Source organism: Astatotilapia calliptera, chromosome 9 (genome assembly GCF_964374335.1).
Source record: "Astatotilapia calliptera chromosome 9, fAstCal68.1, whole genome shotgun sequence".
In the NCBI taxonomy this organism is placed as follows: Eukaryota; Metazoa; Chordata; class Actinopteri; order Cichliformes; family Cichlidae; genus Astatotilapia; species Astatotilapia calliptera.
This window is the reverse complement of record NC_137430.1, coordinates 5,634,592-5,647,160: the sequence shown is the minus strand read 5'-3', so window position 1 is coordinate 5,647,160 and position 12,569 is coordinate 5,634,592. Positions and strand designations below refer to the sequence as shown.

At 38.9% G+C, this 12,569-nt stretch overlaps 1 protein-coding gene across 1 annotated transcript in view; it reads right to left on the bottom strand.

Moving 5' to 3' along the window:
- hecw1a (HECT, C2 and WW domain containing E3 ubiquitin protein ligase 1a) overlaps nt 1-11,839 on the bottom strand; it is an 89,893-nt gene extending 78,054 nt beyond the window's left edge. The window contains exon 1 of the mRNA XM_026179142.2: nt 11,643-11,839. Within this exon, the coding sequence (XP_026034927.2) occupies nt 11,643-11,672 (30 nt within the window). The 5' untranslated portion in view covers nt 11,673-11,839. The remainder of the gene's footprint in view (nt 1-11,642) is intronic.
- Between the last annotated feature and the right edge of the window lie 730 nt (nt 11,840-12,569).

Sequence of the window (12,569 nt, the reverse complement as noted above, 5' to 3'; positions counted from 1 at the left end):
GGTAAACCCAGCCGCCGTCCTCTTCTTTATTTTCCACATAAACCTTTCACAATAAAGCTTAAGATCCTGTTGAGATTTTTCAAAATAAACTGAAATGATGACAAACAGAAGGACCGGTCAAAACAATACGAGGACCTTATTTCTAAACGAGGGGCTAGCATGGACATGGTTCTGAAAAGTCTGACACGGACCAGAAAACTGTACTATGCAAATTATTAAGGAAACCGGTCCCCACCCCAGACTCAAACACGACAAACCTCTTCTACCACCTACGCAAGGATCACGTGAAAGAGTAATCAAAGAGAGTTTAGGGAGGAGAAGCAAAAAAAGAGCCGTCAGGTGCTCAAAATCAACCTTAGACTCAAACATTAGAACAGGCCTTTCCCCACAGCACGCCGTGTAATAAATACGCACAAAGAAAATGGCCATTACAAACTTGTATCTAAAAATATGTGGTTTCATGCACTGGTGAAAACACTCGACTCGCAGTACAGGTAAAAGCCAGAAAAATAATTCATATGGACTCTACCAATTTGAAAAACTGCCTGTACCGGACTCCAAGTGAGACCACAGGATGCTTTGACACTGCTGACGTCAGCGGATACAGCCCAAGGTTCAAAAGATGACAACATTGTTGAGAAATTGGGGAATTGATTATTTAAAGTTCAGGAAAGAAGCAGAGCAGCATGCACTGACTAAAGTAACTGACCTTGATTACAACTCACTGCCCACTCTATCGACACAGTACTGTACTTCATGTGAACAAAGGTGTACTGTTTAAAGAATAAGCAGACCAAAATTAGGTGCCAGTTTTGTTTTTGTTCTCCTTTCTTTACATTTGAATGTTTCTACCCAATAACTGAAAACTGTTTGTTTGTATACAAAAAACTGATGCCGTGTAGAGGTAGTTTTTTTTCTTGTACTATGACTACTTTATTTCTTTGGAACTGACCAAAGTTTTAAGTTTTCAGTTTGTGAGTGTTGTTCTGTAGCACTTTAAGCTGTAAGTCGAGTCAATTAAGGTTTTAGTTTATCATATATAGCTATGGTATTTATTTAAAATACAGTTGTGGAGTTTTTACAGTTTACAAATAAGATTTTTTTTTATCGTCCAACCAGTGTGTGTGTGTGTGTGTGTGTGTGTGTGTGTGTGTGTGTGTGTGTGTGTGTGTGTGTGTGTGTGTGTGTGTGTAAAATTTGCAGCAGCTTTCGTAAATGCACAACAGAAGCTGGGTGGAGGTACACATACAAAGAAGCTGGAGAGTGATTGCAGGAAGGAGGGGGCACTGACCTTGAAACTACAGAGCTGCATCAGCATAATGACCAGTCAACCCAAAGCAGACCAAAACCTGAGGGAAGTGGGAGGAGAACGGTGGGGTGTTACAAACCACAGAAACAAAAAGCAGAAGCAGTGAATGCAGAGGAGAAAGTGAAGTAGGGTGTTAGGGGGGGAAACATCATCATCATCTTTTCATACTTCATCTTTATCAGATAAAAATATGAATACTTCAAGAAAAGAAGCACAGATGGAGAAACAAGTGGAAACAGAGACATGGAGAACACACAAATATAGCACAGATAGAACAGACAAATAGACTCAACACAGTTACAACACATACAACAAAAATCACTTTTCATGTGCATCTGCAGATGTTCACATGGTCAGTGTTCCTGCAGGGGAGAAGCAACCCTACAAAAATTAACAAGAAGTCTCTGAATGTTGTTTTCTGTGAATTCATCACAACCTGAAAATATGAAACTTCAATAAAAAATAAATATCAGTAAAAGAATAGATAGGATGAAGACTAACTATTATGGGATGACTGGGCAGTAGCTGTGTCACTCTACGTAACCAAGGGTTAACGGACTAGCAAAAAAGTGCCACGGATCCTCGCTCGCCACACAGCCCCAGGCCTACTATCACTGTGTTATATAAGCAAACAGCCACCCTGGCTCATAAAATGTCCCGAGGCACTGAGGGAAACACACCATTAGTGTTACAATATACACAATAACTTGCAGTTTCAAGCAAAACGTAGCATTACTTCCACATGTGGGGCAACAGCGGAAAAAGTGTTGATTTGTAGAAGCAAAACACTAATATATGCTCATTTGTTCAGCCTTGAAGAGAGCATTTTCTGAGTTTTCTGAGATTCTGAGAAGTTCTGGACTATTTTGTTGTTTTTTCTACCTCTGCTATGGAAGTTACGATTTTGGTTTGGATTTTCCATAAATGTCTGTCTGTAAAGGTGAAAGCTCAGAAAGTTTAGAAAGAAAACATTGTAGAGGTGTAGATTGGGCTCAACAATCCATTAAAATGTAAACATAATTTCCTCTGGGATTAAAAAAGTATTCTGATTATGAAATTTGGCTTACATCTTAATGACCTTGAAGACTGTGGCCTACAACGTAAGATTAGCCTTACTCAGGGCAGATACACATGGAGACACAAAAAAAAAGGAAAGAAGAGAAATAACAATTTAACATAAACCAGTGACACACCCCTGATCACCCCTGGCAGGGCCTCCTTGGATGAGGGTGTCTAGTCATAATGGCCGAAACACCCGATGAATACTGACGATGTGTCCCAAATTTTAATAAGATAATCTAGATCACATCTCTAATCACTAAACCTAACCGAAAAATTGCAGATTAGCTTGGGTAAAAGACCGAAAGTTGAGGCACACAACGATGTGTCCCGTTGGTAAAGTTTCTGGGCTGCCTTTCCTCATAACAGCCATCCCTCAAGATTCTCTCCATTTAAAGCAATGCATTATCAGGGACTATAACATCTAGTCCTTTTACTGAATCATGTATTAGTTGAACATTGACAAAAAGTCTTGTAACCATTATTCTAACAAATGTTGTATACAGCCAAAATATAGAAAGTAATGCATAAGGATTTAAAATATAATTCCATATTCCACCGCTAACATCTCCTCTAAGGTCACCAGATTGATCTGAAGGGCAAAGTGCTAATAATGCCATATACAGCTATTTAAAACTTACTGCCACTTTTTATATTGACAACAGAGAGTAATACAGGGAATGATATGTGGCCATTCTAAATATCATGATATGTTATTCTGACTTTGTTATGTACATCAGAGTAACAGGTTCTAACCATTTAAATACATAACAATTTGAATACATGCGCACTGTTCTGAATAAATATACATTCTGAGGGTGAAATACTTTTTTTTAAATTTGATATTTATTATTAAACATTTTCACCTTAATAAAAAAAATGTATTTAAAAAAAATAATTGTATTGAAATTTATGTCAGATATATTAAAATTGGTTTCGATTATCTCTTTTATTATCTCCAGTATCCTTTTGTTTCTTGTCTAGTATTTGTCTTTGTTTTAAGTGTTTCTGTCAAGTTCTCTTAGACTCTTTTGCCTTATTTTTAGTTTACCCCCCAGTGTCTCCTAGATTTAGTTCAGGTGTGTGTAGGTCCCCAGGTGTCTCCACCTAAGGCCCACCCTAAACAACACCCTGATCTGATGGCAATAATTTATGAAATAAACAATCAGATGTGACACCAGCTATGAAACCATCAACTAAGCAGCAAAGTATTTGCGTAGGTGACAGGTTATTTTCCCATTGACTTATACACAACCAAACTTTATTATGCAAGCACAAGAGCTGCCTCCCTGCAAGTTTGCAAAATGTCTGCATTCCCACAAGCACACCCAGCAGAGCCCCTTAAAAGGAGAATGAATCCAATTAAACCATGTCTTCTTCCTGCCCTACGACAGAACTTTGCCAATCAAGTACCAGAGACTAACCCCCAACATGTAATTAGGAACAATTCAACCCTCACCCTAAAGTATTTCCGTGCTTCTGTGTTTATTATTAGCCCAACAATAGCTCCAAAGATAGCCATGCAATGGCATATCATTTTATGTAACTAGTCGAATTTCAGTAACTCTCCAAAATCTGGCTTGAATTTCGCCTCTAAGTCTACAATGTCACAGTCATAAAGCCGGGACTATGCGCAGGATTTTTCACTGTGAGCTCAGCCCCTAGTTCCACTGTAACATCCTCACTTAGCTAGAGGAGGAAACTTACCGCAAATAATCAGAGCTGGTGTTGGCAAGCAGGAAAAACATCACGTAGGCACCTTTTCTGGAACACCAACATAAACTTTGCTCACCAGCTGGACCACTTGCCAGATTTGCCTCCCTGCAACTTTGTCCATTTGCCAAAAATGAAAAGCAAATTGAAGGATTACTCTCTGGCCAGACTGCAGAGTATCTATGAGAAGCAGAAGACCAAGAGATGTAACAGGACTACTACAGACTGACCTACTACAGGAAAAGCAGCTATGCTAAAAACGGCCCAGAGGTTAAAGAATGGGAGACAAAAATTTGAATAAGACAGAATATGATTGAGCCTGCAGCAAGAGTTTAATTTTCTTCCATTAATCAGGATAAACAACAAATCTTTAAATGCACTTGTTCTATTTCTGTGACTAAACACAATACAGTAAAAGTTTATGTACTCAAGGACAGTCTGACATCTGCGACTGGAGAGTCAGGTCATATCTGCACGTCAGTGTGAATGAAAAAATGATCAATATTACATCCCAACACACTGATACCTTATGTTCATATTTTCTTACTCACCCTTCTATTTTCTAACAGCCTGACTAACAGTTAAAGATACACTGAGTACACACTCACTGACTACATATGCATCAAAAAAACAATGCTCATGTGTGACACACATATGCAAATAAGAGAGAAGACAAAAACTATACAGTCACATTCAAATCCCTACAGTGCTCATTAGTTTCATAGCTACACATCAGTACAGTGCCATAGCTAGCTACACTAAGGCAAAACTCTCCTAGGAAATGTCCCCACTTGTACTTCCTGCTTATTCTTACATTTGCACAATTAACTGGTATAATCACATTCAGTTCAGTATGGGAGAGATTTGGAAGCCTTTACTGTGATAGCACTACAACAGAGAGCTCCCTGACCAATATAAGCACATGAGAGCAACATGGACTTAACATAATGATTTTCATGAACACGTTTCATGAGTTTCATGAACACAGTATTGCAAAACACAGTGTACTACAGAACTAGTATTAATCTGAGTGATGACCTGACTATCATCAGGAATGTGGTCACTTAGTAGAGTCTTCACTTCATCTCAAAACTGGCCATTGGCTATGGTTAGGATTGGATTTTGTATTAGGCTCATAATAAATAGTCACTTTCGAATGAAGTTTCATTCATACAATCAAATATTCTTTCAGCACAGCTTGTAACACTAACTGAACCCAAACCCATTAATTTTGTAACAGCGCTAAATTTGACCCCCCCACCCACTGGTGCTTTTAAACTAAGACTGGACCCATTTGCTAATGTACCCGTCGATCTTATTGGTCCCTGTAAATAATGTACTGTAGACCTATAAACAGAATCAAAGCAAATTGCTAAAACGACTTAATACAAAGTAACAATCCGCTCAATTCTGAATCAGAAACATGACCTGTGCTCTTGGTAAAACCTAATAACAAACCGAATATCAATACTTCTATTTGTACTTTAAACAGATCGAGAGCAGATTGCTGATGCAGTGAAGTCTTAGGCTATACCATCAATGCGGAGCTCTAATGGTTTTCCCAGCAATGTCAAGCAGTTGCTGGGGAAAAGGACATTTTGAACTTGGTTTAAATATAATGTAATGTTTTTATTTTTAAAAGTAAGTTGGAGTTACTCCATCAAATTACTCTATCATTTAACAGAACTACACACAGTACAATACAGGAGAAAAGATCTGCAGATTGATTACAACATTGCAGTGTCAGTCTAGTGTGTTTGGTGTTGATGTATGTCTTTTGTTGGAGATCATTTTATGTACTGTAGCCAATAACAGTTGAGAATAGGAAAAAACCTAAAGTGTACTGAAATGATACAAGAGGTCCTGCCCAGAGAAGGTTAGACTCCTGTTGTTCTCCCATGTATTTGGGACACACAAACATTGAGTGTATCTGCTACAATATACAGTACAAAAACTTTGAGAACTACAATAGAGTTCCCATAATGCTTAAAGGTGTACACAAACTCCAGTGAGTAAGTCCATGCAACTTCAGTTCTGTTATTTAACTGTCAAGCAGCAGTTTTAGATGCGGATTGAATATTTTGACTGATACTGTTTGCACGTAATGAAACTTGCAGATACTAGTTCTTCCTGTTAAGATCTGTTTGTGTCCCTACATTTCCATTCTGCAGAATAACGCCTTCCACATGAGTGTTTCTTGCACACAAAGCTGGTAAGCTGGCAAAGTAAATTTAGCTTTTGTTTCGTTTTGTTTTTTATTGTTCTTGAGTTTTTGTCTGTGGGATTAAAAATTCAATGGAAAGACAGCTTAATGAAACTGAGGTCTACCACAATACTGACCACAGTTTAATTTCTTAAGGAAAAACACTTTTAGGCCATAAACAGCATGCTATGTTTGCCCTGATGCTGTGTGTGCAGTAGTGTTATCCAAGAAGTAAAAGAAAGAAAAAAACGGGTTGTGAGATACTAAAAATCATAACAGCATGCCGATTTATAATAGTCTTAATACCAACAATAGTCTTCTCAGGCTGTGCCATATCTCATCATCTGTGATAATACTGGTTTAAATTGTTGCATGGTATGAAAATGTCATACTGCAATCACTTCTATAACAACGCCATGCACTTTCTATAGTGCACGCAGCAGCAACAAGACAAGCCGGGATATATCTGAGAGCAAGAGCCACATGTCAGCCTCCGATGAGTCGAAAAAGACAGCTACTTCAAAAACCTCCAATAAAGCGCATTAATTAGCAAGATATTGTTCCCATTAAAGGTGGAAACAACACACAACTGAGCTACAGACGAGGACACACTAACAGCTGGTGATGTTCGATATAAATGTAAACAAATAACTCCACCAAGTGTGGCAGGAGCACTCGCAATCTGCACTCCATTAGACAGAAAAAGTCAAGAATGAATGGAATTTACTAACGTAGTCACATGTAAAAAAGGACCTCTTTAGGCAGCTGCTTAAAAAGTTGGACCAAGACACAACATATTTGATATTATATTATATTGTGCAAATGACCCTACAAAGTGGTGGCAACAAAGTCAAGCAGCACAACGAACCTCCCAAAGCATTCCTCATAAAGGAGTTTGAGAGGTCAGTAAAGCTCCAGTTTCACACTAAATTAAAGAGTTCTCATAAATGCGAACGTGGTTGGCATGTTTTTTGCACTACGTCAGACATCTTAAATGGTGCTGTTACCGTGTGTTATTCTAATCTTTTCCCATTTTTTTAATAACAGCATTTTTTGCTCTGTTTTCCCCAGTGGCATTGCAAATGGTATTAAGTAGTGGTGCACCGGATCAAAAATTTCACGGTTTTAAGTCACGGATCGGATCAATTTTCGGATCAGCAAAAAAGAAAATTTTTTAACATTTACTTATTAACTTTTTAAGTATTTTTTGCCTGTTAAAAACATTCAACTCAAGACTCATTCCACGCAATTATATAAAAACTAATTAAGGTGCAATATAGGGCAGTACAGGGCTTTATATCTACCACTCCGCTGTGATATAATGAGCGGTCACGTAGCTTTCCGTTGACCTGGAGGTCCACCCGTTTGTAGTTGGGCAACAGAAGATGCCTGGGACAGTTCAGCCATAACTTTAATCTTCTCCTGCTCATACATGCCTGGGTACGATCTTGCCACTAAAGCAGACGCGCATCATAGCGTGGCTCAAGCACATTCATCATAGTTTAAACCCCTTGTTTTGCACAACAGAATACGGCCTCCCGTCTGCAGCTAAACACCCCAACAGCTTCTGTAATAGCTTTAGCCCGGTCGGATTGGGCAGCAAAGGGCTGCTTAAATGCTGCAAACTCCTCTGCTCCTCTACTTGGACTGCTAGCGCTGGCCATAACTATCGCTTGACAGACCCACCACGTGCACCATACACATACTTTTTTCTTCTTTATCGAATCTTCGGATCACGTGCGTGCCGAACCGTGGAGTGGGATCGGTTCGGATTACGGATCAACCGTGATCCGTTGCACCACTAGTATTAAGTATCTTTTTTTCCCTTGGTTTCAGCACAGGCTTTAAAACTCTAGTGTGGAGGATCAGATTGGGTCTGTTGTGCTAAAAGTGGTAAAGTAGCGCAAGTTATTTAAGAGGATGAGTCTGGGGTCCTCCCTCTGTAGACACTTAACACAGCCCATTTTGATGCACAAAATCAAATTAACTTTCCTGGGAATAAAGAAGAATTAATTCCTTCCATATTTTATTTAGATGAGAAAAGTCATTAAAATCAAATTATCTCTCAGCATTATTTGAATCGTTCAATATTAAAATATCCACAATTTAGCCATGATAAAATTATAAAAGGGATGTTAAAGGACTGAAACAAAAAAACTGCTATTGCTACATCATTAGGAATAAAGACCAATGGCATACTCTGCTTCTTATAATGTCCCAGTAAACTTGATAAACATGTTGTACAGTTGTCGCTACTGTCTAAGTCAAACCAAGTGACACAAAGCAGTGACTGCTAACAAACACACACAAAACTGAAAACACTGAAAATCTTTACCAGTCCCCAACTACACACAATTCAATTGCAGATGTTGTTTTTGTTTAAAGCTTGCAATACTAGGACAATCATATTAGAGACAGAAATAATCCATGATCAAACAATTTCCACTTTATTAATCAAGTTAGTTGGTTGCAGCAGTTGCTGTCATCATGCAGTAAATGGCCACTTTATGATAGCTTGCACACTTTTTTCTCTCACTTGAAAGGTTAAACAGCTAGAAAACAGTGTAAGTGTTGCTTACGTTGAGTTTTTTTGTATTGTGAGCTTTGATACTCACCAAACTATAATAAGTGCTGGTAGAGCTTCTGACTGCGTATAACTTTTCTCTGCAAAACTCACTAAAAAGAAACCTTTAAACTACCTTTAGTCCTTTAAACGTCTTGAATGAAAAAAGCTACAGGCTACACTTCTCATGCAGTGATAATCTTCTATCAAGTACACTTTTATTACTGGAAATCTGCCTCTTCTGTTTCTTGCATATACATTTAAGCAGTGTCTTTTAACAGGCTGAAGTATGAAATGATTACATTACAGCTAAGTGGCAGAAGCTGCTGCACTTATCCTAAATTATTCCATTTTTCATATTTCTTTTTAAACTATTGTATGGCTTATTTACAGTATTCCTGCTTGCTTAGATCAATTTTTATGTTGTCTTTTATTCTGCTGAAAAACTGTCAGGTGTCAGGACATAATGTTAGGCAGCCAGCTGTGGCAGGAACATCATGGTAGTTTTAATTATTATATATCATTACCTGATCACTTTGAGGAGTTATCCACTCAACAGCATTTTCCCATATTGGGTGTTGTTTTGATTGTATCCGAGTTGCCATGACAGTTAGCATGAGCAGACAAAGACATGTTTAACCTGCTCTTGCTACAGTAACTGTGTTGCTCCTCTTTCTGTACATGTTGACCTGACTTGGCCTCTCTCCAGCCAAACAGAAAATGTTGCACTTCTATTTGCTTTGACAGAATTCTCTCGATAAATCTGACTTTCTTCTTGCCAGTGTAACTAATATGTTTTTACATATGCAATCCACAATGATGCTGAATTATGTAAAGATAATGCAACATTCAGCTGATTGGATCAGAACTTGTGTTACATTTAATTATGAATAAAGAAAATCTGGGTAAAGTGCTTAATTTTTTTTTATTTTCACTATGAGATTATTCTGTCTTGTGTTTTAAATCAAATGAGTGTTTCACCTTAGCCAAAAGTCACTCATTGTTTAGTTCTGTTGGAACAAAACAACAAAGTTTTCATCTACCTGGTGTATCCAAATGTAATCTCACAAGTGAAGATCTATAAAGCCAAAATGCATGGAAGAGAATTCATTTGAAAACAATTAATTTCAGGTTTCTGAAACTACACTTGGTTCGCATGAAACCTAACCCTACCCCCAAGTAGTTCAACATCCACCTGGTGAATGTTAATATTAACTAACAATCAAAATAAATAACTGAGAAATAATTATGATTATGCTTTTTTCAATAATCAGAGACCCCAATCAAACAGAAGAATGGATTGGTTAAGCAGGGATTTCCCTTAAAATAACAAAGTGCTTTTCTGGTTTATCATGCTTTAAATCTGACAATCCATTAGAAAAATCCTTTTCACTTGAGCCTGCTTGATTAACATTTCTTAGCATAAGAAGGTGAACCACTCAAAGAAAACAGTGCTCGTCAATTTCAAATTGCTTATCGTTTTACTTATTGCAATGCCCACAGAAAGATAAACATAAAAAGCTTATCTTCAGAGCTCAGGTCACAAAGATGTGCTCAAACCTCTTAGGCTTTCTAGTAGAAACATTATTCAGCCCTGTGTGACTTACAGTGGAGTGGGTGATACATGAAAACATCAGGGTCTGGTTCTCATATTCATCATAAACAACCTGAGTTCACCTCTGGTGATAGCCAACCACTGCAGACTTGCATGCAGTTAAAGGAACTATGAACATCATTGACATTATACAACAAAAATACTGCATATATGAGAATATCCACCATTAATTAGTACCAACCATACCTATGTGCATAATTATGAATATGTTAAAAATAGCTGGTGGCAAATCAGTGGCATCCATTCAGAAGCGGAACAGAAAACCCAGCAAAAAATAGGTTTGCCCTATTGATACTGGAAGATCTGAGTTCATAGTAAGAACCAAATGGTAGTGTGCAATACCTAGTAAACGTTGCCTTTTCCCCATTGTTACAGGGATTTATGTGGGTCACAATTTACTCAGCAGCTTGACAGCTAGACAAACACCATCACTGGTGATATGCATCCCTTCGTGGCTATACCTTTTCTATTATTATTATTATTATCATGTCTCCAAAGAACAGAAGCAAACAAAAGGAAATACACAGATCATGTGTGGCTCCAGTATTTAAGAGGATTTTGTGGATGGGAATCCTCGCACAAAGACCGGAGGGGGTAAGCCTTTCTCTTGTATAGCCTGCTCGTGGTACATTACAAATAAGGAGGAAGAACTCAGTGCGACGCTGTAGGGCCCCGACATCTTCAGCGCCAATACATTCACGCCAAACATCATTCAAGAAATTAATTAATTTAATGCAGCGCTGCTTACCAGAGAAGGGCAAGGTTTTCACTGAAACATGGCTTAATGTCTTCATACAGCAGTCGCCACCCTTCAATTCGGCACGTGTACAGCTGACACAGTCTCAATTTAGATGTTTTATTACACAAAATAACAACTTTAAAGGATGTTACGCCCTTGCAGCAATAGAAAATTAAGCTACTGGGGAAACACGTTTGGCTTTAAAGTAAACCGCCTCTGAAAAGGCACTCTGTCTAAATGCTGCGGCTATGTACTTGATATTTTTGCTGACGTTATGTACTGTTACAATAAATCACTCACTGTTTAAACAATTCAGCGTAACGTTTCCTCCACACGGAAGAGAATGACATAAATGCGGGTTACCGAACGCTGGGCCCGCTGCTGGAGACTGGCAGGATATGACACTACATCAACGTTAAGGCAACAATGGAGGCGACCTACCTGGGATAAAATAACCTGCCGGTGGATCATTCTCCAAAGGTAAGGGTGGGAATTCAAAGAGGTACACGCTTGCTAATTTCCATCGAGCTCCATTTCGTAGGCAAAGTGCAGTAGGAGTGTACACAAACGGCGTAGTGAGTCAGGGCCGATGAGGCACGCGAAAGAGGCTTCAGTCACATCCTTCACTCTTTCTCTGGACCAAAGTAAAGCTAGCAGCAACCGCGAGCACGTCCCAGGATGCGGCCAAAACACGCCGTCAGAAAACCGAATACCGCGAAGTTTTTGGTCAGTATTTTCCGAACTCAGCTTATCTGATATAATGAAATGTGACGTAATACTTTGTGTGGAAATCTATTCTATCCCAAATATTATTTTCTTACAGTTTGTTGCATGACAATGTAAGAATGCGATTTCCGGTGGAACTTCCGGTCGTTTGAGGCGAATTTCTCGAGCTTCACTGAGCTGGGTACCAGTGTCTCTCAGCCAATCCGAAAGCGGGTTTTCTGCCTCGCGTGCGCTACCTCCTCATCTCTACTCCCTCCGCTCATGTACCTAGTTACGCGCACGCGATAGCAAGCGCTCGCATTACTCCCACCGCCAAAACAACAGAAGCTAAAGACGGAAAGACGAAAGGAAAGCTGGAACTTAGTTCAAGCAGGAAATGCGACTCCGTCCCAGGCAACCGTGTTCTCATTGTCGATGCTGTGCCTGCAGAACAGACATTTTCGTATGTATATGAATACAGGTTGAGGATGAGTACAAGTGAAAGCTGGAAATCCCGTATTTCTGAAAATGTTTTCGTGTAAAGCAGTGTCGCTTTCAAGCTGCCAGCTAGTGACTACAGCTCCGGTTACCTAGGTGAGCCGTTAACGTATTTACTAGCAGGTAGTATGTCAATCAGCAGTATTCTTTGCTTTCATTTATGGC